At 42.8% G+C, this 21,663-nt stretch overlaps 1 protein-coding gene across 1 annotated transcript in view; it reads right to left on the reverse strand.

Annotated features, from left to right (window-relative positions):
* Nucleotides 1–5,036: 5,036 nt before the first annotated feature.
* ZC3H12C (zinc finger CCCH-type containing 12C) overlaps nucleotides 5,037–21,663 on the reverse strand; it is a 43,911-nt gene continuing 27,284 nt past the window's right edge. The window contains exons 3-6 of the mRNA XM_041414408.1: nucleotides 16,924–17,063; nucleotides 13,951–14,185; nucleotides 12,964–13,070; nucleotides 5,037–12,211 (exon numbers count right to left, since the gene is read on the reverse strand). Coding sequence (XP_041270342.1) covers nucleotides 10,815–12,211; nucleotides 12,964–13,070; nucleotides 13,951–14,185; nucleotides 16,924–17,063 — 1,879 coding nt within the window. The 3' untranslated portion in view covers nucleotides 5,037–10,814. The remainder of the gene's footprint in view (nucleotides 12,212–12,963; nucleotides 13,071–13,950; nucleotides 14,186–16,923; nucleotides 17,064–21,663) is intronic.

The raw sequence follows: 21,663 nt of genomic DNA on the forward strand, positions 1-21,663 counted from the left end.
AGGGTAGCAGCCCCATTTCCTGGCAGCACATGGCACACTAACACTTTCCATTTCTATCATGCTGACGTTTTCCTTTTTCCGAAATCATTCTATAGATGTAGCCCGTGCCAGCCGCTTTGCCGCATCCCGTGTGCGCAGCTTCAGCATTAATTAAATCGCTTTGTCGCAGAGGAACCAAGGGAAGCTCATTTAATCAGGTATTAAATGAACGAACAAACAAACATAACATCATCCCTCTCTGCAGTTCCTGGAGCGCTCCTCGCCATCGTGACTGTGATGAGACCAGGGCAGAACACTGGGGGCAGCTCAGTACTGAGGACCACCATGGTCTGCAACTCCCAGAAAACCCAAAATGTTTAACTGGGTTTGAGCCCCAGCAGCTCTGTGCTTATAGGCACTCTGCAAACATGTGACTCTTGCCAGAGTCCCTGACAACTGCTGGAGGTGGCTGCAGTGGGAGAGCAGGTAGCAAAACACTGCCTGAGACAGGCAGTTCTGTCACTGAATTCCGTTCACTTTTTCTCCCCCCACCATGGAAAATAGACTTTCTGTTCCTGAAATTGGTAAAACAAGTTAAATCCAGGTTTGTGCATGCCTGAAAGTTTTGTAGAGCTGGACGAAACCCAAAAATTCCTTGTCCCAGGCACCCTGGCCAGACCCCAATGCATTTTTCCCCCTTTTAGGCCACTTCCCGAGGGTTGGAATGTTGGGTCACCCAAACCACCACTGCAGCTCTGGTTCCAGGGTGCAGTTGGGGATCTCTGTAAGGTGAGCCTGGCTGGTGTAAGGAACCTGCCTGGAGAACATTGCCAGCTCCTTATCCCCCACACTTCTCTTGCTTACGCTTCACCCAGCTCATGCAAATTAATAGCAGCGTTGAATTTCTGTCATATCTACCTGCTGCTCCTGGCACTTCAGCTGGGAAAGAAAAAGCCTGACTGTTGCTATAGAGACCATCAGATGGAGTGGCACCAGAACATCTGCACCACTGCCACCGAGTGCTCACCTGTGTCCCAGCACCCGACTGGTGGCCATGCTGGGAGTGGGACACTCCTGCTCCTCGAGCCATCCCTGTCCTGCCCTGCAGAACCCCAGGGAGGACTGATCTCCTGGGTCTCCTACAAGCTGGATTTATGCAGGTCCTCCTCAGCGTGAAGCTTCTCCCAAGCTCTCCTTGAACAGGCTTGTGGGTTGGACATGTGCCCAGGGATGGGCAGGGAAATGCAGGGCAGCAGCTCCCTCCAGCTGGTTGTAGGACTTTAGGTGCCTTTTCGGAAGGCTGAGTGAAACAGGGTGTGTGACAAAGCTGGCTGGTGGAGGCAGCTTCAATCATTTCCTACACTTGTGCTGCAGGCTCTGCCATGCCAGGTGTCCCAGGAGTGGTTACTGAGCACAGGTCCTCTGCTGTGACACTGAGGAGCAGGGTGATGCTGGTGTTTAATGCACGTGCTCATAATGGGCCCAGTTCTGTGCCAGCTTTTTCTTTACAGTTACAGCAAAGGGGGCACTTTGTGCAGCAGGACCCCAAATCTCTAAATGTCCCTTCCATTTCTTCACACAGAATGAGCTCAAAGACCCTGTGAGGCTGGAGGATGCTGCCCAGAGCAGCCCAAGTGGCACTTTGTCCTGCTTGGAAATGTTCTCGCAAGGAGCATCCCTGTGTGTTTGTACAGCAGCCTCTCCTTAGCTTCTCCAGACAAGGTCAATGCAGGTTGTCAAGTTCAGGTTTCAGCTCCAGGATGAGTGACAGAGCCCTTTCATCTCCAGTGTCACAACAGTTCTAGCTGCATCAGGGGCTGCTGTGATGCCTGCCAGGCTCACAGGCATTTTGTTAAAGCTTTTGCAAGAGAAATTTGTCAACTGGTGACAGGGTCTCTAGGCCTGCCCTGCAGGTGATGTAGGCTGATCTCATGGGATTTAGAGAATTGACTGAATTGGGGAAACTCACGGTCCTTGATCAGCCCAAGGGAGAAAGCAGAGCTACAGAGGAGAAGCCTCAGGTGGTGGTAGGAGCACCATCCAAAGAGACCAAACCAGATTATACAAACACCAGGAACTTGATGTTTTGAGAAAAAAATTGGCTGTATTTGGCATTCTTGAAGCAATCTAAAAAACTGAAATCCAACCTGTGCCAGCAAATCACCTATGAAGAAACCAGCATGTTCAGGGACGTGGCAAATCACAGTTGTGGCTTTATAACTCCTAGTTATCCAGCACACCAATTTCTTCCAAAATGAGGAATGAGTGTAAGCATGGTAGTGGCTGTGAGGTCTCACAGAAGACAAGAGTTACAGCTGGAATACGGATGTTTAAAGCAGTTCATCGGTCAAGATCAGCCACAGCACTTCTACTGCCCTTCCCTCAGCACTGCTGCTGCCGCTGAACACCCTGTGTGGAACAGAGGGGGTGAATCTTTACAACCACTTGTGGCTGGAGGTTGGGCTCTGGGGCTGCTTGACCCCCTTGCAGGGGAGAGGAGCACGATGGTCAGCCAGCATCCCACAGCTCAAGAGCTGGAGCCTCCTACAGCTGAGAGTCAGGGAAGTGAGCAGCTATTCTTTGGAAAATAACTTCAGTGTGCCAAACACCTTAGTAACAGAGAATGTTACATCAGATGATAATCTGTTAATTCCATTTTGTATGGTTTTACAGTCCAAACTCTGGACACGCCCCAGGCCCTGCTACCTCTCACTCTTTGCAGGGACAATGAGCTGATGGCTGTTGTTGGTTATCCACCCAACCCCACCATCTGCTCCTCAGCTCTCAGGAGTTACAGCTCTGAGCTTTGGAACAACACCGTGTCAGCAGCACTGTCAGTTTCTTCTGCATCTGAAACTGATGATGTGTTTTTTCTTTTCCTTTCCCAGTAAGCAATGCCTTTGAAAGAACAGGGATTTGCAAGGAAAGCAACACAACTTGCTGGAGTGGAGGCTGCAGAGCAAGTGGAGCAGGACGGAGCATCATGAGACATGTAGGGCCTTGGGACAACTCTGCTCAGCAGGGAAATGCAGCAGAAGTGATTCATAGTCCTGAGCCCATAAAGTGAACCCTTCCTTTACTTGTGCTTTGAGGGATTTTTGCCCTCTGAAATTGCATTTTCTTGCCAGGTGAATAATATGACTTTTAAAAATAATTAAGGAAAGTACACAGGAGACGTTATTTGATTTTCTCATCTACTGCAAATGGAAGGTTTCTGGATCCATCATGCAGAGGCACAACAAAAATACTTTAGAGACTACGCACCGGGCCAAAGGAACCAGCAGTTCTGGGCTGTGCAGATCAGCAGCCAAGGAAACCTCACCTCAGACCATCAATCCATCTCTTTTCACCAGAGATGTGATCATCCACTCAGATTCCTTTCTGCACAAGCTCCAAGCACTGATTTAATGAAAAGTAGCTATGACAATTCAAACAGCGTAATTCAGAAAAAATTATGTATTTCCTTGTGGAGAATATAAGGGCTCAGCTGAGCTGGAGGCAATGGGAGCACCTGGGCCAGCACTTCCCCTGCCTGAATTCTGACAAGGTGGCAACAGAGGTGCTCAGTGTCCAGCAGCAGATCAGAAAAATGCAATCTTTGCACTCACTAGAATAGTTCTAAACCATTCTACTCTAAATTCTATTCTGTTCTATTTATCCCTGCAGTATCCAGAGCTAGGCCACACTAACAATTATGCAGTGGAAAACAAATAAATATGGAGGAGTACCTAAGAGGAGACTAGGTCCACTGGCACAATGTCTAAGTCTAAAATTTGCTACTATAAATGAGTGATGTGTCTTCTTAACCCCAGAGCCTTTTTTCTTGGTAAACAAAATGAAGGGAAATAGCCTAGTAAATACAAATTACTACATTAAAAATGAACTGATAATCTATAATCATTTATGTTAGTGTATGGTCCCATGTGACACTCTTTGCTCTCAATTAGAGATGTGTATTTGATGGCTGGAATGTTCAGGAGGTAAGGAATTGGCTGGATTGGTGCAGCCAGAGGTTTGTGGTCCATGCCACAAACCAGATGAAGGCTGGTGAGATGGGTAGTGTCCCTCACAGCTCTGTCCTGGCACTGGTGCTCTTTAAGACCTTGACACCCTAGCACCCTTGCACCCTGAGCAAGTTCGCATGTGGCACCACGCTGGGTGGTGCAGCTGACATACCTGGAGGATAGGAGGCCATCCAGAGGGAAGGTCAACAAGTCCAGGTGCAAGGTAGGTCAGAGCAACCCTAGACATGAGTATAGACCAGGAGAAGTTAATGACAGAAGTCCTGTGGGGATCTGGGGTTTCTTGTGCAAAAACTGGACGAGTCAACAACGTGGCCTCATAGCCCAGAAAGCCACTTGTATCCTGCCTGTGGCCAGCAGGGTAAAGGAGGGGATCCTGCCCTTGTGAGACCCCACCTGCAAGGCTGCTGCATCCAGCTCCGGGGTCCTCAGCTCAATAAAGATGCTGACCTGTATGAGCAGGTCCAGAGGGTCACAGAGATGATCAGAGGGCTGGAGCACCTCCCCTGTGCAGACAGCCAAGAGAGCTGGGATTGTTCAGCCTGGAGAAGAGAGGCTCCTGGGAGGCCTTACAGCACCTTCTGGGATCTTGAGGAGGATTACAGAAAGGAGGGAATTGGACTCTTTGTATGGGCAGACAGGACAAGGGGCAATAGTTTTGAACTGAAAGAAAATAGGTTTAGATTAGATGTTAGGAATAAATTCTTCACGGTGACAGTGGTGAGGCACTAGAACAGGATGCCCAGGGAAGCTGCGGATGGCCCATCCCTCGTCTTGTCCAAGGCCAGGCTGACCAGGTCCAGTGAAAGGCGTCTCTGCCCACGGCAAGGGGGTTGGGACTGCATGATCTCTGAGGTCCCTTCTAAACAAACTTTTCTACGATTCTGTTTTTGAAACTGTTCCACTTTACTCAAAGTGAGCAGTTTTGTTGTAGGTTTTGCACAGGTAGGAACACAAAGCTGTCTATAACTCACTGCTAACTGCTCTGGAGATTTTTTTATTTTTTTTTTTAATGAAACAAAACCAGCCCATCAATGAGGAAAATGAATCTTTATTATTTTTCTCTAAAAGCAGAATCCACGTACATGGTTTTTTGTATGGTTTAGAGGTGGTATTAAGATCTGAATAGTCACATCACAGAAACAATACAGAACAACCAGTGAAGGAATGAAGAGCCAGTTTGACAATTGCTTTATCAAGTAGCCCAAATGTTTTTAGCTAATGGTTTTGCCACGGTGGACTTCGGGACAATATTAAAATCTCACCTACTCAACACAAATACAGAGATAATGACTGGGAAAAGAGCTACAAAATACAGTTATTGCTGCTGTATCTGCATTGCGTCTTCGCAGGATACTCTACTGTATGCTCGGAAAGCAGTTCTTAAATTTCAGTTTCATTAAGATGGTCATTTAGATAAATTAAAAGTAATGAACCAGCCAATCTCACAGGGTTAATTTATCTGAGACCAAAAGAAAATGGGTTGTTCTACAATTAAAAAAAAAAAAAAAACCCAGCAGAGAGGTTTTGTTTTATAAGGTGAAGAGTAGATTGTTATACTCTGAAAAAGAGAGGATAGATGTGCTTAGATATTTAAGTAAATTTGGTTTGTAGGTGTTCCCAAAGCCTGCAAAGGGCAATCCTGGCTGAATGACCTGCCAGCACCAGTGAGATCTCCCCTGTGCTCAGGAGGAGCGGCTCTCAGCTGTGCCCCTCAAGGTCCCAGCCCAGTTGCACTTACACACACGCCAGTCTGCCTCAGGTCTTCTCTCACAGGGCTGAACCAGCCCACACCTCTGCTCTGCTGAAGTCAGGCTACGTGCTGGTGTTTGGGAGACTGGGCCCTCCCACGGCTACTGAGTGAGAGAGGGAAGGAGAACTATTGCAATCATTTAGCTTAAAGGGCAGACAGAGCGATAAACACTCCAAGCACAAGTTATGACAACCCTTTAAGACCTGAAAATGGAAGGTGGAAAATTATTTCAAGCACACTGATAACTATGAACCACACATGGTATTTGGAAGTGCCTCTATAAACATCTGTGAGAGACTTGATGTGCACCAGCACATTTCCCTGTACTGCATGGCAAGGAAAGTCCAGCTCTCTGCAGGATGCTTCCCATGCAAATGTGCATTTCCCAGGTGATTGGGTGCCTAGGTCAGCAGCTTCTGATGAAACCTTGAGAAATGTATTCTAGAACACCTAAAGATGAAATTTGAACATCTCTCGTGTTACCAAGCAAAAGGTTAGCTGGAAAAACCATTTAATACAGGCGATTCTAGGTTTAGTTACATGATTAGTCTAAACAATGTGCCCAAACATACTCAATTTGAACAAAATTCTTAAACTATGCCTCTCTAAAATTTACAAAGTATATAAAACATGTGATTTGACATTTATAAAACCTCAGCCCTTTTACAGAAAACAAAACAAGGCCATAGAATTTTAAGTTTAAATCTATTGGTTTTTCTTCTCAGCAGTTTTAGTTCCTATGATAAAAAAACTTCAACAAACAGCATTCCACCATGGCCTTATAATGCAAGGAATAAATTAGCAAGTCACACTGTAAATAAAAATAAATAATTTCTAAGTTTTTTTTTTTTTTTTAACATGGTCTTTTTAATTGCACAGTATTTTAAATTTTCAGTAGCAATGAAAAGTCTGTTGGATATTTTTCTAAATGCTCCAGAGAGCAGGAAAGCATTGTGTCTCATTTTTCAAGCTTTACACATTGAAAATGCCTTGGTCAAGCCATCAATTGATAAAGCTGGTAGATGTTTTGGTAGTCTCTTACTGTGGCAAGACGCTGCAGTATCTCTCCCCCAAGGCATTCAGTCCCCCGGCGCTCACCCTGCTGGGGCAAACGCCCCCAGTGTCCCCTTCCAAGTGAGGTACTCTGGTTTACACTGGCATCTTCGGTATTTTTGGGAAGGTGTTCACCATTAGCTACAATTTCACAGCAGAAGTTCATCAACATCTCAGCTACATTCTGCACCCCCCGAGGCGGCGGGAGGCTCCTTTGAGGGCTTCCCCAGCCCGGCACGCCTTCTCTTTTCGGGGCGTCACACAAACACGTCAGGCTTTTGGCTCTCCCCAGAGCTACTCTGCAATGCAGGACCAAGCTACAGTTCAGCCATACCAAAGAAAATGGGACACCTGGAAAGGTGTGATCTTACCTCAGACCATTAGCAGTATCTTAAACCCACCTGCCAAATATATGTATGTATATATACAAATATATATATATTACACATATTTGAAAAAATAAAAAACAACAAAGAGATTAATACTGTCATAACCTGGGTATATTTAGCTCAAAGTTAGTTATCTACAGGACATACTTAAAAACTCTTAAATATTTGCAACATGTTGTTGTATTGAAAACAGTTGTGGGAAGATGCCTAATGTATGTGCATTAAAAATACTGTATATCTATATACTATTACTGATGCAGTTATAACAGCTTGGGATTTTATCTAAAAATACAGAGTTTCTGCTAAGTATCAAAACAACTCTCAAGTACTGAAGACTTGGGAAAAAGGGAAGTTTTGCCCTCTTCTTAGGTGAGGGACAGCTTTAACTTGAAGGTACTAAATCCTTCATTGCATCTCTGGCACTCAGCTGGGGCCAAGACAGTATCACTGAATTAGCTCTGCTGTTTAAGGATCATGTGAGGTTACAGCTCAGTTATTTGCATCAATGCAATTACACAGACAAAGGTAGTATTTGAACAGCATCACTGCATCCGTGTTTGTTACTGGTACACTCTTTAGAAGTTGTTAAATATACAAACTGATTTCATCATGGAGATGTTCACACACAATTCCTCCATCTGTTACCACAGCAAAACAAAAGGAAGTATCAAGGTGAACATTTTGTCCACAATAAATTTCCTTTACCCAACATAAGCGAGTCTAAGGGGAACTAGCACATCATTGCACAACATTAAAATCCACCAAATTACTCCTGCTCTTGTATTTTTAAAGCATTTTCAGTGCTTGGGTGCAAAGCACAGAACCTATCTCAAGAATTCCCTTTGGGGATGCAGTACTGCCCTGGCTGTGTGCGGAAGCAATGGACACAGGTAACTCAGGCCTGGGCCGTGCAGCTCCTCATGGATATCCCAGTGGCTGAGCCTGCTGAGCCCCTGCTCTAGGCCAGACTGTGATATGTGCATGGCAGGAGCATCCTGGTGCCCACACCACAGGAAAAACCACAAAACACTTCTATTACATATGCACGTTTCAGTTCATGCTTAAAGGAATTGAACTTTTGGCAGAAGTAAATACCTACTAATAAAAAATAAACGTAGAAACCCATTAAAACTACAAACACAATGACTGCATTATTAAAACAGCTGCACCTACACTATGGTGTAGTACTTCAGTGTAATTCAGTTTAACCAAATCTTAGCATACAACTAAGATGAGACCCATTTCCCAGTCCAAACCTCAGCGTCAGCGCTGCATCAATCTCTACATTAAAACACGCTCTACGGATGGCGACCAACCAAATCCAGGGAAAAACTGTTGCCACAGGTGAAGAGGTCTTCTCCCTGAACAGACAACGCAGGACAGATGGTGTAGAGCCCCTCTGGCCATGCCACGGGGACAGGCAACGGCAGAACCTGCAGCGCTCCAGCAGTGGAAGCTGCAGGAGCTCCACATCCTGAATTGGTTTGCTGAACATGGTTCAGATTATTGGATATGTCTATAGCACAATGCTCTTTAGAAGCATTTACTGTATACCCAAACCCTACTTGCTGCAACACATGGTGTCACACAAGTAGTGAAAATGTCTTCGTATTCAAAGGTGCTTGGACATCATTTTCAGGCAGCATTTTACCTTTATTTTAGTGAGTTCCCACTACAAAGATTTTAGAAGGAAGAAGATGGCAATAACCTATTTTTTCATTTTAGTATGTGAAATTGAGACAGACACCTAAATAAATATCTACTTTTACTTGCCTATATCTATTCTATGTCTGAAATCCCTAATTTTTAAATAAGGGATAAAATGTTGCCCAAAAGACTAGTTATAATTTTACATTTGTGTTTCTAATCTACAAATCAAAATAGTTCTCAGTTAAAAAGATACAATTTGTATCAACAGTAAAAGGTACTTTCTGGTTCTTCAGGGCCTTACTTAAAACTCCAGCAAGTGTACCAAAATTATCAGCTGTAATAGTGTAAACGAGTGACATTTTTTTAACACTGAACATCATTGCAATGGATGGAAACCTAAAACTGTCGGCAACTGATCATGTCATGGAAGTACATCTGACATCAATTGCAAAAACTACTTCTATTTTTCATATATATATATAAAAGCTAAAGAGGTGCTAGTAAAACCCATGACTTTAAACCAGAAATATCCCTTACTAATGCTAATAAATATCCCTTACTAATGCAACAGACTTGGCTTGTCTGTTTCTAAAACTACACTATTTCTGGCAAGAATCAGGCCTACACAATGCAAAAAGCGAAAAACTAACTCCAGGAACACATATGGTATCTTCTCTCCCCAAAACTCTCCCCTCCCCAGCCAAAAAGGAAAAAAAGAAAGTTTAAGTTATTATTTTGAGCTACAATATCATTACCATAGTGCAGATAATAAATGTTGCATATCCTGAACACACAAAACCTTTTCAGGCCAGCCTTGATAAATAGCAAGAAAAATCAAACAGTATCTTAAATACAAAACTTGCATTGAGATAATTAAATTCACTTAAAAACAGGTAAATACTTTATGAAAAGCATATTTTATCCAGTACAGTTGTGCAGCAATAGAAAGGAAAAACATACAAAACAACTAAACAGGGCCCTATGATTTCAGGTCCCCATCTACTGACCAGAAATACACAGAGCTGGGCAAAAACACACGGGAACTGAAACAGGGTGGCCTGGTTTTGGGTGGTTCTGAGCATTTGCAGCTCCTCTTAGCTTCCAAAGGGGCTGCAAATTCTCAATACCTCTGAAATCAGGCAATAAGGCTTTCAACATATCCATAAATAAGTAAAAAAAAAAAATTTTCCTCCTCTGTTTGCATCTGATCTTACTAATTGACTGCATCAACAAAAATGTGTAACTATTTAAGCAAAACAAAGAAAGCAACGAAAAGTGCCATACTATAAATTACCAATATATTGTTACCCATTTCACTGTTAACTGGTAACTTAATTATTTGTTTCAAAAAATGAAGTCAGTGCTGTAGGAAATCTTTGTTTTCTACAAACAGGTGATTACAGCACAAAAAAGCTCACAAAACCAAACAAACATACATCAGACATATTCGTGGCAGTTTAAAAACTTCAGAAACTTGGCTTGAAAATTGGCTTGAAAATTGCCTGCTGAAGTTAGCAAAATCCTCATTCTTCAGGTTAATATCTCACAGCCCAAGGATAAGCATCCAGCAAGTTAAAAAACAAAACCAAAAATCCCAACAAAATGTAACAATGATAAGAAAGTGCTGCATATAAACCCCTGATGCACCAAAGATTATAACCAGAGACCACAGATTTTTTATATATATATATATATATATATATATATATATATATAAATTTAAACTGGAACATCCCTCCAGATGTGAAAATAGCCATTTAAAAATTTTCAAACTAGAACACAAAACTTATCTGGTACTTCCAATGCATGGGGCTATACATACAGACTCCATGATACAGTATTTCACATAACCGGATTACTATACAACCTCCTTGCTGAGAAGGAGATCCCAAATGCTATTGTAGCAAACCTCCCTCAGCCTTAGAGCTGAGCTGAAAACTACGAGACACCACAAAGATGTGTCATCTCTCAATAACCTAGCTGAGATTTCTCCACTAAGATGGCAGCAGCGAGCTGCTGAGCGTCCGTCACGTGAGGGTTCTTCTTCATCACCATCCTCACGAGATCGGGGGGGAAGATGTTGCAGAGGTTAACATAAACCTTCTCCCGGGTGTCTTGGAGTCTTGGGGGGTCTTGCGGGATTCCACAGTAAGGAACGCGCCAGGGCTGGTCCTGCTGCTCGGGAAGGCTTTGGAAGGCGAACTGCTCGTAGCACGGCTGCGTGGGGTTGCTGGGCAAGGAGTATGTCTGGCGGTAGCCGTAGGCATCCATCCCGTAACTCTGCCTATCCCAACCTCCCAGCCCCTCCTGGCCAGAGTAAGGCTTCCTGTGTCTTAACGGGGAGTTTTCGTGCAAGCGCGAGTCGGAAACGCTGTCTATTCTCGTGGACACCAGGGCTCTCCCCAGGTGCAGCGTCTTGGAATGAGATGAGCTCTGAGGCGCGGAGTAGTCGTTCGGACAACTGGAACGAGCACCGACTGCTGGGTGCTGCAGATGCACAGCCATATACGGAATGGGAGATTTGTGGTGATGCTTTGGTTCTTCGTGACTGTAGCTCTGCACTCGAGTGAGGGGCTCGTGGTAGCCCTGCAGGAAGGGCTGAGCGTTAAGGCGGCCGTGGGCGTGCATGTGCTGGCACTTCAAGTTCTCCTCCAGCTGCGGGTCAGGCGAACTCATGTAGGAGCGGTCGCTGTAGCCCACGTAGGAATCGCTGCTGCCGCAGCTGACACTCCCCTCGCTGCTGCAGTCGGAAGCTACAGAGCTAATCCGATAATCTGTGTCCAAGGAGAAGCGCCTCTCGGGACTACGCGGCCCAGATATGCTGAGATTGGAATATGCACTCAGCATAGAGTAATACCCTACATCCACCGGAGACTCACATTTTGGATACTGGTCATAAGGCATTGGTGTTCCATGATTTTTGGTTGCCATCATCACTGTAGGATACTGTCCCTGTGGTCTTTGATCCTGAGGTGGGAAGTGAACTCCGGATGGAAGGCCGTTAGTTAAAGGTGCAGTACTTTGGGGTTTTCCAGCAGAGGAACTTGGTATGCTAACTAAAGAAGGTACAGACCTGGTTTCCAATTTGTTTTTGGTGGGAAGCTTTTCCTCCAAGTCTTGATAGACTTGAGTCCTTATACTAGGATCAGATTGCCTCTTTGGAGCAGCACGCTTCAGCTCTGAAGTGCCATCACTTTTAGTGCTACAGGGAACGCTATTGCTTTTTACCAGTCCTCCTTCACTTGTAGTTTTGGCAGCTGTGCTTCTAGACATGGCACGAAGTTCATCAGCTACGGATCGCTGAGGCTGATTTCCTCTTTCTGGATGATAGTATTTGCATTTGTGTCCATAGGTACATTTCTTCCCTATTAATACAAACATAATCAGATTTTAAAAACTTCAAACAAAATCTGTTAGCCGTCAAATAACAGAAATGCCCCTCATTTGAAGTTTTACTGTTGATTTGAAAGATCTCACAAACAAGACTGGCTTCGTGCAACACAGGGTGTGCTCTAAGAGCTCCCCTCCTGTTTTTTGGGAAAAAGGAGGTGGTAGTGTCCTGCAGCTGGTGCTCTAGGAATGCAGACCAACACTACCAGCCATGTTTTGAGCTGGATGCGGCACTGCCAGGGAGGCTGTACACACCTGCTGTGTTGGGCCAAGGCAATATACAGGGAGAAAATTTAATTGGGAAGTCCCACAGCCAAGGCCAGCAGGTTTCAGCTCAGTCAAGATGCCTGTAGGAATGCTCAGTAGCTAAACTTCAGATAGCTCAATTAATTCTCTGGAAGAAAACCTCAATATCTCATGACACTAGAAAAGGGCTTCTGGAACCTGCAGAATTTAGGTGCTGATTTGGATTTATTCTAATGAATGATTAATTAAGTAGCTCCTTTAGTTCAACTAGTAGACAGAAATGGTTTTTAAGTGGTACATGAAAAAATCGCTTTAGTTTCCACCATCAGCTCAGCATTTCAACCCATCTCAAGCTAAGACAACAACGTTAAAACCAGTGTTAAAGAGTTTTAAACACTTTTGGCAGTGTTAAAATAAATATTATGTACTGGGACTAGTCCCCAGTCCCAGTACATAAAAGTGACGGGTTAGACCAAATTACCATATGGACATGGCTGCTTCTTATGTTCTGGCACAATCGGCTTCTTCCTAAGAAAATTGTCCAGACTTGGACCATGGCGGCCAAGAGGATCATCAGGAGGCATAAATCTACAATGATAGAACAAAGTATTATGGAAGCAAACAAGCCTTTTCATACTTCTCATGCAATGACCAAGAATCTCATAACTATGCTACACCATAACTTGCCATCCTGTCATTTTTAAATCTGGGAACCTCAAGAGCAGTTTTGGAAGGACATCTTTCTGCTGCAGGTGCCTTAGAGGTAGGTCACAGGAAGAGATTGTGTGGACACCTCTAGAGTGCTACAGACACCTTTGGTCCAGCTCAGCTGATGCTTTGTGGCAAAGCAGGGCTGCAAATAACCCATCCCGAATTCCAAAGTAAGGGCTGCAATACAGGCAGCCATTTCATAAAACACCACTACTAGCTTTGCAAAACTGTGCTGACAGCCTGGGATTCTTGCATCAGCATTCGGGCACCTCAACACAAGTGCCTGCTTAGCGGAACACTCCCACCACAAGAAGCCACCAGCAGTAACTGCAGCTGATCTGTAGGCTGGGGTACAGTTAATATAGATGGATCTAATCAGACATTTGAACTACAGACCCCCTGAAGTTCATTCCAATTTGGGTTCTTCTATGACTCTAGGACTTAGGAGTCTAACCACAGGCACTCAGAAATGTTGGTTCAGTATATCAACACAGTTGGAATATTACACCATAGCATACATCAAATATACATTGGCATACAACAAAGAGGAAAAAATAGCATAAAAAGACATAAAAATGTTGCTGCAAAAACAATTCCAAGTACTTCTAACCAGAAGACAAAATTTATCATTGACTATTCCTCCCGTTTTCCTACATATACCTAATGATCTGGGTGTAAGATGAAAAATTTGCACAAATCTTCAAACTGTCCTTTCCTCAATTATTTTAGTGGCACATGTAAAGACAGAATGACTTACTTGTCATTAACAAAAGAATACATCAACAAGCGTTCATCTATGAACTTCTTCCATTCTGGCTTTTCATTAGCCAGGTCCCTGTAGTTATCATTAGAGACAATGATGCCATCTGACTCGAAGGCCAACTTCACTATAAATCGGTCATCGTAGCACACCACCCTTCTCCCTTGCACGCGCCGGGACGGTGTGAACACGAGAATCTTCTCCTTCTCTAATTTGCGTAAGATTTCTTGATCTACAAGGATTAAGAATCAAAAGCCAAACAAGAAAGAAGAGAAAAAAGTTTGTTTAACCTCTAAAGATATTAGATTCGAGGAAGAAAATCCAAGCATTTAGGACTAAAAATGTCTTATATGTTATAGTCCACATATGATATCTGAACTTATAGTCAGAAAACAGCTGCCAATACTTTCAAAAAACCCTAAAAACAAATCAAAGCCTCCTGCTCCACACCATTTCTCTACGACTAACACAGGGGACCTTCTTCATGTTCCTGTGGCTCAAAAGAAGAGCCATTTTATCAAAATGCCTGTGCAAAACTCCTCTGGCTGAAGAGGTCATTTTAAACACCACTGAATACAAAGACTACACCCAAGTACAGCCACAGTTTTCCCATAACTGAGATCCTTGGTAGAGCCCAGCAAGAAACATCTTTTGAAAGAATTCCAGTAGCTCATATTAATGGGACTGTCTCATATTAATGGGACTGTCATGAAAGTCTCTGCCCATCAACAGAAGGGGTACTCACAAGGACTAGAAAACCCACATTCTGTACAAGCACTCAGGTTCTCCACAAATACTAACAGCATTCCCCAGAAAGGCATCTGATGTAATTTCATAACCAAGAGCAAAAATGGTGGTGGTTTGTTTTGGTTTGGTTTTTTTGTTAACACCAGTAATAGTTTAGATTGTATCTTTCCTTGAATGGTTTACACATGTATATATAAGTTCTTATCAAAGCCAGATAGATTTCTCTTCAATCCTTCTAAATAAGCATATTTAGCATTTTATGTAGTTCCTTCTTGTTCTACACAATCTGTCACTCACATATCCCAGAAGTATTTTATTTTCCCTTTTCCTGTGTAGAACCTGGAGTTCCCAAGGAGCTTTGAAAGACTGACCTCAGGCTACTAAGGAAGCTGTACCTAGTACTGGGGCACCTACTCCTTACGTTGATTCTCCTACCCATCACTCTCCCTGGAGCAGAGAAGCTATGAAAGAAAAATACACTAATAAACTGGGCAACATCTAAAACAGCAGATGATGTTTGTATAGTGAATATGAGTCATGGCTATTAGCAATGGTTAAGATCTCAACTCAACTGTTTTGTAGCATAAGAAACTTGACAGGGAACATGTTCCATCTGGGAAAAAAAAAAGATTCCAACAGGGAGAGATGCAGCATTAATATTACATATAAACAATATATTTAATACAAACATTTATTTGCTTAGTAGAAAAAGCACAAAATTTTACATGAAACTACCACCTTTTTGTATTCAATCCCCAGCCCAATGAGAGAGTGAGATGGAAGGTGATTTTTTTTTTTCCCTGCTAAGAAAGAATAAAAAAAATCTGCCATGCGATTACTGGTGGGCACTGGTAAGAAAGATGAGGCTGTTGTTTAGTCCAAGAGGCTTCTCATGAATGCTGACAGTCTAGAACCATCCCCATACTAGTCATCGATGGCCTTTTCAAAACTCCAGCTGGCCGCGTATTTCAGGTGCGTATCTCTGGAAACAGAGTGCCAGCACCAGGTATTTTACATGCCTGGCAGCACACAGGTTTCCTGCATCTTTAGAGGAAAACAGAAGATGCAGTATTTTTACAGAAGATACAATAACCTGCTCTGATCTTTCTCCCATTTTCAGGGTTCATGATGACACAAGGAAAATTGATTTCTCATTGCTAAATAATTGACCATTGCTAGACAACTGACCATTGCTAGGTCAATTCTAGCTCTGCTGCTTTCTTGAAACACCTTTTGGGGCATTTAGCCCTACACACACTTCAAGCAGATGTCACAATTAGAAGTGGTCAAATTTTTATTACTTAGCCAATGCTCTTCTCACACCCCAAACACTAGTAAAGCAAAAGAGAATGGCTTCAAGAGGAAGGCTCCACACTGTGAGTGCCAACAGGGTAACAGCAGCTTTCCAAATGTTTCCTTGTGTTAACGCTCTATATTCTAGTAGCAATCAAGCAAATGGAATGAAGTGTTGAGAGGATCTTTCCAGATATTTGAAAATGCACATGGCAATCAAAACATGCTCTCTATTCTTTTAGAAGCTATGGATATTAGTCTCAAAAGCTTCCCCACCTTTAATGGCAGCTGTGTTGCCCCCCAGCTAAAATAAACAAACCCTTCCTCCTCTTTAACTTCTAGGGGGTTTTTAACCCCCGATTCCTTTCTATTTCAACTTTAGGGCAGTTGGAGGATGTCTCTCCAGCCTTCACAAAAAACCTGTTAGTTTAATGAAGGAATAAATACCTCTATACCAGATTTTTTTCTAGATAAACACATTCAAAATCAAAACTTTCAAAAGTTGTCTATCTGCTAATAGTAATGACAAAGAGGGGAACAATGCCCTTTCTCTGTGGATAATTCCCATAACCCAAAGCGTGGGCAGTGTCAGGCCAGCCTGGCAGAATCTGCTCACCACAAGAAATAATACCCAACAAATTACTAACTTCAAACCTCTTTGCTACTAATGCTGCATGGACACAGCAGATTTTAAAAAAGGCAATTACATTCCTCAAGAAGTAAGTAGCAATGGTATAGAAACTTAAGTAGATGATCAGAACAGGAGGACTTGGTGAGGGCATTGCTTTGTCTTTTTCCTGCCTATAGATCACAATGAAATTACTGCACCAAAGATACTTTCTGTTACAGCCTTGATGAAGATTTACTCATTTAAGCAGCAGCACTCCTGCTGGGCAAAGCACTGAACAAACAAGCAAAGATGGAGCTTACCTGTTATAAGAGCATCTGGTCTCGACTGCTCTTTCCTCCATGCTGGCACAAACACAGTAACATCCTTGTGGCCTCTTTCCAAAAACCAATCTACTGCCAACTTGATTCCTCGACAAGAAAATACTTCTTTGTTCCCATGGCTGAAACACACACATTAAAATTCTTTATTAGATTACTTTTTCTATGACCAGAAATGGAGCTCAGTAAAATGCAGATGCCATAGCCATGCTCGTCACTTGCTCCATGGTTTCTAAAGGCAGCTGGGGCTCTGTCTGAGCCTTGCCCAAACACAGCCATCATTTCCAAAACGGTGTGGGAGAGGGCTGCTAAATCTTCCAAACATATTTATTACCTGTACACAGATTTGACAAGCAAAGAAAAATATAAGTAGGAGTTTTTAACAATCCTCAAAGCCCAACCAAAAGTATGGGGTGTAACAGGCAGCTGAAAGACTTGCTGAAGGAAAGCAGGAGGTCCAAAATACCAACATGAGAGTGCACCGTGCTTAGGAAATGGTAGCAGATGAGCATAGGTGTGCACAGCAGCAGGGGAAGGGACAGCAAAGCCAGCTGCTGCAGGAGCTCCACAAGGTCCTGTGTGAACAGGGAATGAGAGAGGAGAAGGCCTCCAAGCCCAAGGGGATGGGATGGCAGGCACTCAACAGGACAAATTAGGCAAACTGGAGAGACAGTCCAAAATCAACACTGGCAAAACTAAGAATGTGCTTAGTATGTACTTCAGAAGGAGAAATTAATGTGTATTTAAAATGCTGTGTAGAGACAATTAACTGTGATCAGACAAAAGCAAAACAAAATATGTGTCTGTTGTGCAATAACTGTCTGGGGTAAGGCAAGAGACGCAATTATGTCATTTTCTAAAGGCAGACAAGTCCTTGCCCTATTTCCACATCCAGTTTCAGGCATGACATTATAAAAGACATAGATGAAATAGAAAGGATTCAATAGAAAGTGAAAGGAGACCTATGGGGAAAAGCTGAATGAAGCACATTTAGCTAATCTGGAAAAAAAAAAAAAACCAGCTTGTGGAAGAACAAACCAATCTTCCATCTATAGGAAGTAACTGAACGGGAGGACAGCAATCAACCAGTGGGTGTCCATAGGAAGGTTCTGGGAGTAGGGAGCTGCAGGGTGGTTGCTGTGAGAAAAATCTGGGATTGCCCCAGGATGGGCACACCCAGCTCTAGCCAGCTCCACAGTGCAGGAGATGGGAATGAGGGAATACCACGGCATGAGGATGTGGAGCTGCTTCATGAGGAGCAGGTACACCCCCAGAGGGACCTGCACACTAGAGAACAGGAAATGTGCAAGAAGAAAAGAGCAGCAGAGAGAAAATGTGACATTGTGACCGTAGTTCCCTGCACTGCTCACAGCTGCTCTGAAAGGACTGACTGCCACCTGCAGCTGTGACAAGGTGTAGGAGTGATGCCGTGGTGAGGTAGTGAGGAGGACACATGTTTGGAGTGAAGCAAGCCTGGAAAAGGGGAGACATTACTTTGAGCCATGGGTTTTCTTGCTTCTGCTCCTCCTGTTTTCTCTCCCATTCTGCTGGGAGGCAAGCCACAGCCAACCCACTACAGTCCCACTGGATAAGGACAGAAAAGTTCTTAACTAGAGCTAGGAACAGTTAAGCACTATATTAGTAAAAGCTTTCCCCCTGATCTGTGGGACAGTCTGGCCATGGATTCTGGGATCTCCTCATTGGACACTTTGCAGAACGAGGCAGACAGCTCCTCTGAGGCCTGTCTAGGTTCACCATGCACAGAAGACAAGCAACTTATGTGATGTCCCTCCCAACCCTGCAGCTCTGTGTAGCAGAAGAAACACAGGGGCATAGAAAGAAGCCATCACCTTTCACTTGGCTGGCTTGTCATGTACAGCAGGTATGCCACAATCTGCTTTCCAGAAGGGTAAAAGACAATTCTTTGTCTGTGATCAGTGAAAGGGACAATATTATGACAGATAGCCACAGGAATTTTAGAAGTCCCTTTCTCCTTCCATGCTTTGGGGTAAATAAAACACCAGAAAGTTATTTAAAAACTTTTTCCCCCCTCAGTAGGAAAGTAAGTACCTACTTTTTCCACCTTTCTAAAACATAGCACTGCTGTGTCTTTCACTGTGGGAGCTTGAGTAATTGCACAACAGACCAAGTGCCAAACAAAAAGTGAGAAAACTTTTGCAAAAATGTTCTGATTTCAGAAGCCTGTGAAGGAGGTGGCGTGCACTTGCACCTAAGTCAAGAGAGAATGAGTCATGGCTAACACTCCTTACAAAGCATCATTCTCAGCAAAGGCTGTGTTGAACATCACAGATCCAAACAAAAGGGGAAAAAAAAAGAAAAAGGAAAAGAAGGGCCTACTACCATTAACTGGATTTAAGTGAGGAAGTGTCCTACTTCCTCTTGTAAAGAAATTGGAGACAGTACCTGCAAACATAAGCATATACTCTGATATTGCAACTGTTGCCATAATGATCCAAGCTTGTAGATTTTAGCTGCCATGGGGCACTCATAGGATAGTTTAAGCCCATCCTCTGTGCCTTTACAGCTAGACTAGGAACACTGTCAGGAACAATGTATCTATGTACCTCAATATCCTATTCAGCTACAGTTATGGGCCTCTGCAGTAACACATTCCCTGTTTTCTATGATCACATCACACAATATTGTATTACATCATAACAACACTGTAATAATAAAACACAGACCACTATTTTTTTCTAGGCATTGTTTTATACTATACAACTATTCTCCTGCTTGTTTGTCTGCAAGAGGTATCTCTGTGTATTTCAGAACTTACCAGGAATAGGAAACCAAACCACACACAGATGTGACACACTTAAAGTGCACGTGCACACAATGCATAGCAAAAATGGCCAACAGTATTTCATCCATGCCCTAATTCCATCTTCCCTTGACAACACAAGATTGGGACACTTGGTGCACATTGAATGCCTGGGGGGCAGCCATAAGGGCTCCTTTGAAAAGCCTGAAACAAGAGATTACTGCTCATGCTATCAGCAGGCTGGGTGCAATCATAAACATATTGTAATCCATTTTAAAATAGTCAGGAAGATCTTGTTCCAGCTATTAAATTCCACTGGAATCACTGTACTTTGATTACGCTAAACAATCTCCATGGTTTCAAGTGGATAAATCCACTTTTCACTCCTGACAAAGAAAAAATGGTGTGCTAAACTACATTTAGTTTCTTTCGGCAAATCTGAGAAATAATTTCAGGAAAAAAATCCTGGACTCTTGGGAAAAAAGGGACATTCTTGCCTATTGCTTTCCATCAGGTTGTAGTTCAGTCCATGCTTTTTAAAGGCAAAGGGAGGACCAGGCAGTTCAGCTCCTTAGTTTTCTATTGCATAGTACAGACTATTAAAATTCTTTCATCCAGAATAGAAATTTTAAATATACATAAACTGTATGCAACAGAAGTGGGGAATGCATTACAATGCATATCAGCTATTCTGCACTGCTGAACAAGTGAATTTATAACTTGTATAAATGTTCACTCTTTTTTCTGCTCCTTTTCAGGCACATGCCTAAGCTTGGATCTGAGTGGATACAAATTCCAAGGAATTGAAATCATTAGTGAGAAAATCTGTGAAAGAGATATGCAATTAAAATTTGTTCTTTTGTTTTGTTGTTAGGCAGATTTGATGCTCTTCATTTTGTGATCTTTGTGCTTCATCAGCTTTATCATACGTCATATGATGAAAAGACTGAAATCATGCTGCTGCTTCTGACTTCTTTTCCTTCTTCTTAGTTGTGAAAAAGATGATAAATGTTTGTACTTCTTTGTCAAGAAACTTCCTTTTAAAAATCTCTTTCCAGTCATTAGGAATATGAGAAAGCTCAGACCAGTCAGGCTGACAGCTGTAGCCCTAGGTTACATACTGGTTTATAGTGCTTTGGTTCTGTTTGCTGACTATTTTTCATCCACCACTCTCAGTTGCAAGATAAAGTATATTCCTTTAGAAGTACCTATTTCTTTTCCACATTGTGTATGAACAATTCCTTTTACCATCATATTTATATTTGGTCTGTTGATAGTTGTAATTTTATTTTTAAATGAAGGAAAATAAAGCAGCATGTCTCCTAAGCAAAAAATCAACCAAGCATTTTCTAAGCCAGAAGAATTAGTAAAAAGTGTGAAACTTCTGATGAGAACACTTCACTTTCATTTTCTGTTTCCTTCCTAGACCCCAAATTAGATTTCCTAGTGACTGTCTTGGAAAGACTTGTGGTATACACGCTTAAAAGACTATTTAGAATACCTGCAAGACTTCTAGTGTGCTCTAACACAACATCCAAACCAACGCTCAGATTCTGGAAGCTACAGAAAACATGCACATTGATGACAAGAGGTGAGGTCTACAATAATGTCTGCTGCATTACAAGTTTTTATACAACTGAAATCTGGACACATCCACACACCTACCATGTAAAAGTATATTGACTAAAAGCAAGAACAATACTACAACACATACCTGCCCATTACAAGTTATTACAGAGTTACCAAACTCTTTTCTTCTACCATATCATGGGAGGAAGAGTGTTCAGTCCATAGCATGGACAGAGAAGAATTTCCATCCTGTATCATACCGGTGACTCATAACCCTGGCAGCCTGGCTTTGTAACTAGCCTCATCCCTTTTTAATTACTTTTTTTTTAAGCTCTACTAATTCCCTAATCACATGATTCATTTATCCCATT

This window comes from Onychostruthus taczanowskii, unplaced genomic scaffold (assembly GCF_017590055.1).
Source record: "Onychostruthus taczanowskii isolate IOZ18803 unplaced genomic scaffold, ASM1759005v1 scaffold105, whole genome shotgun sequence".
Lineage (NCBI taxonomy): Eukaryota > Metazoa > Chordata > Aves > Passeriformes > Passeridae > Onychostruthus > Onychostruthus taczanowskii.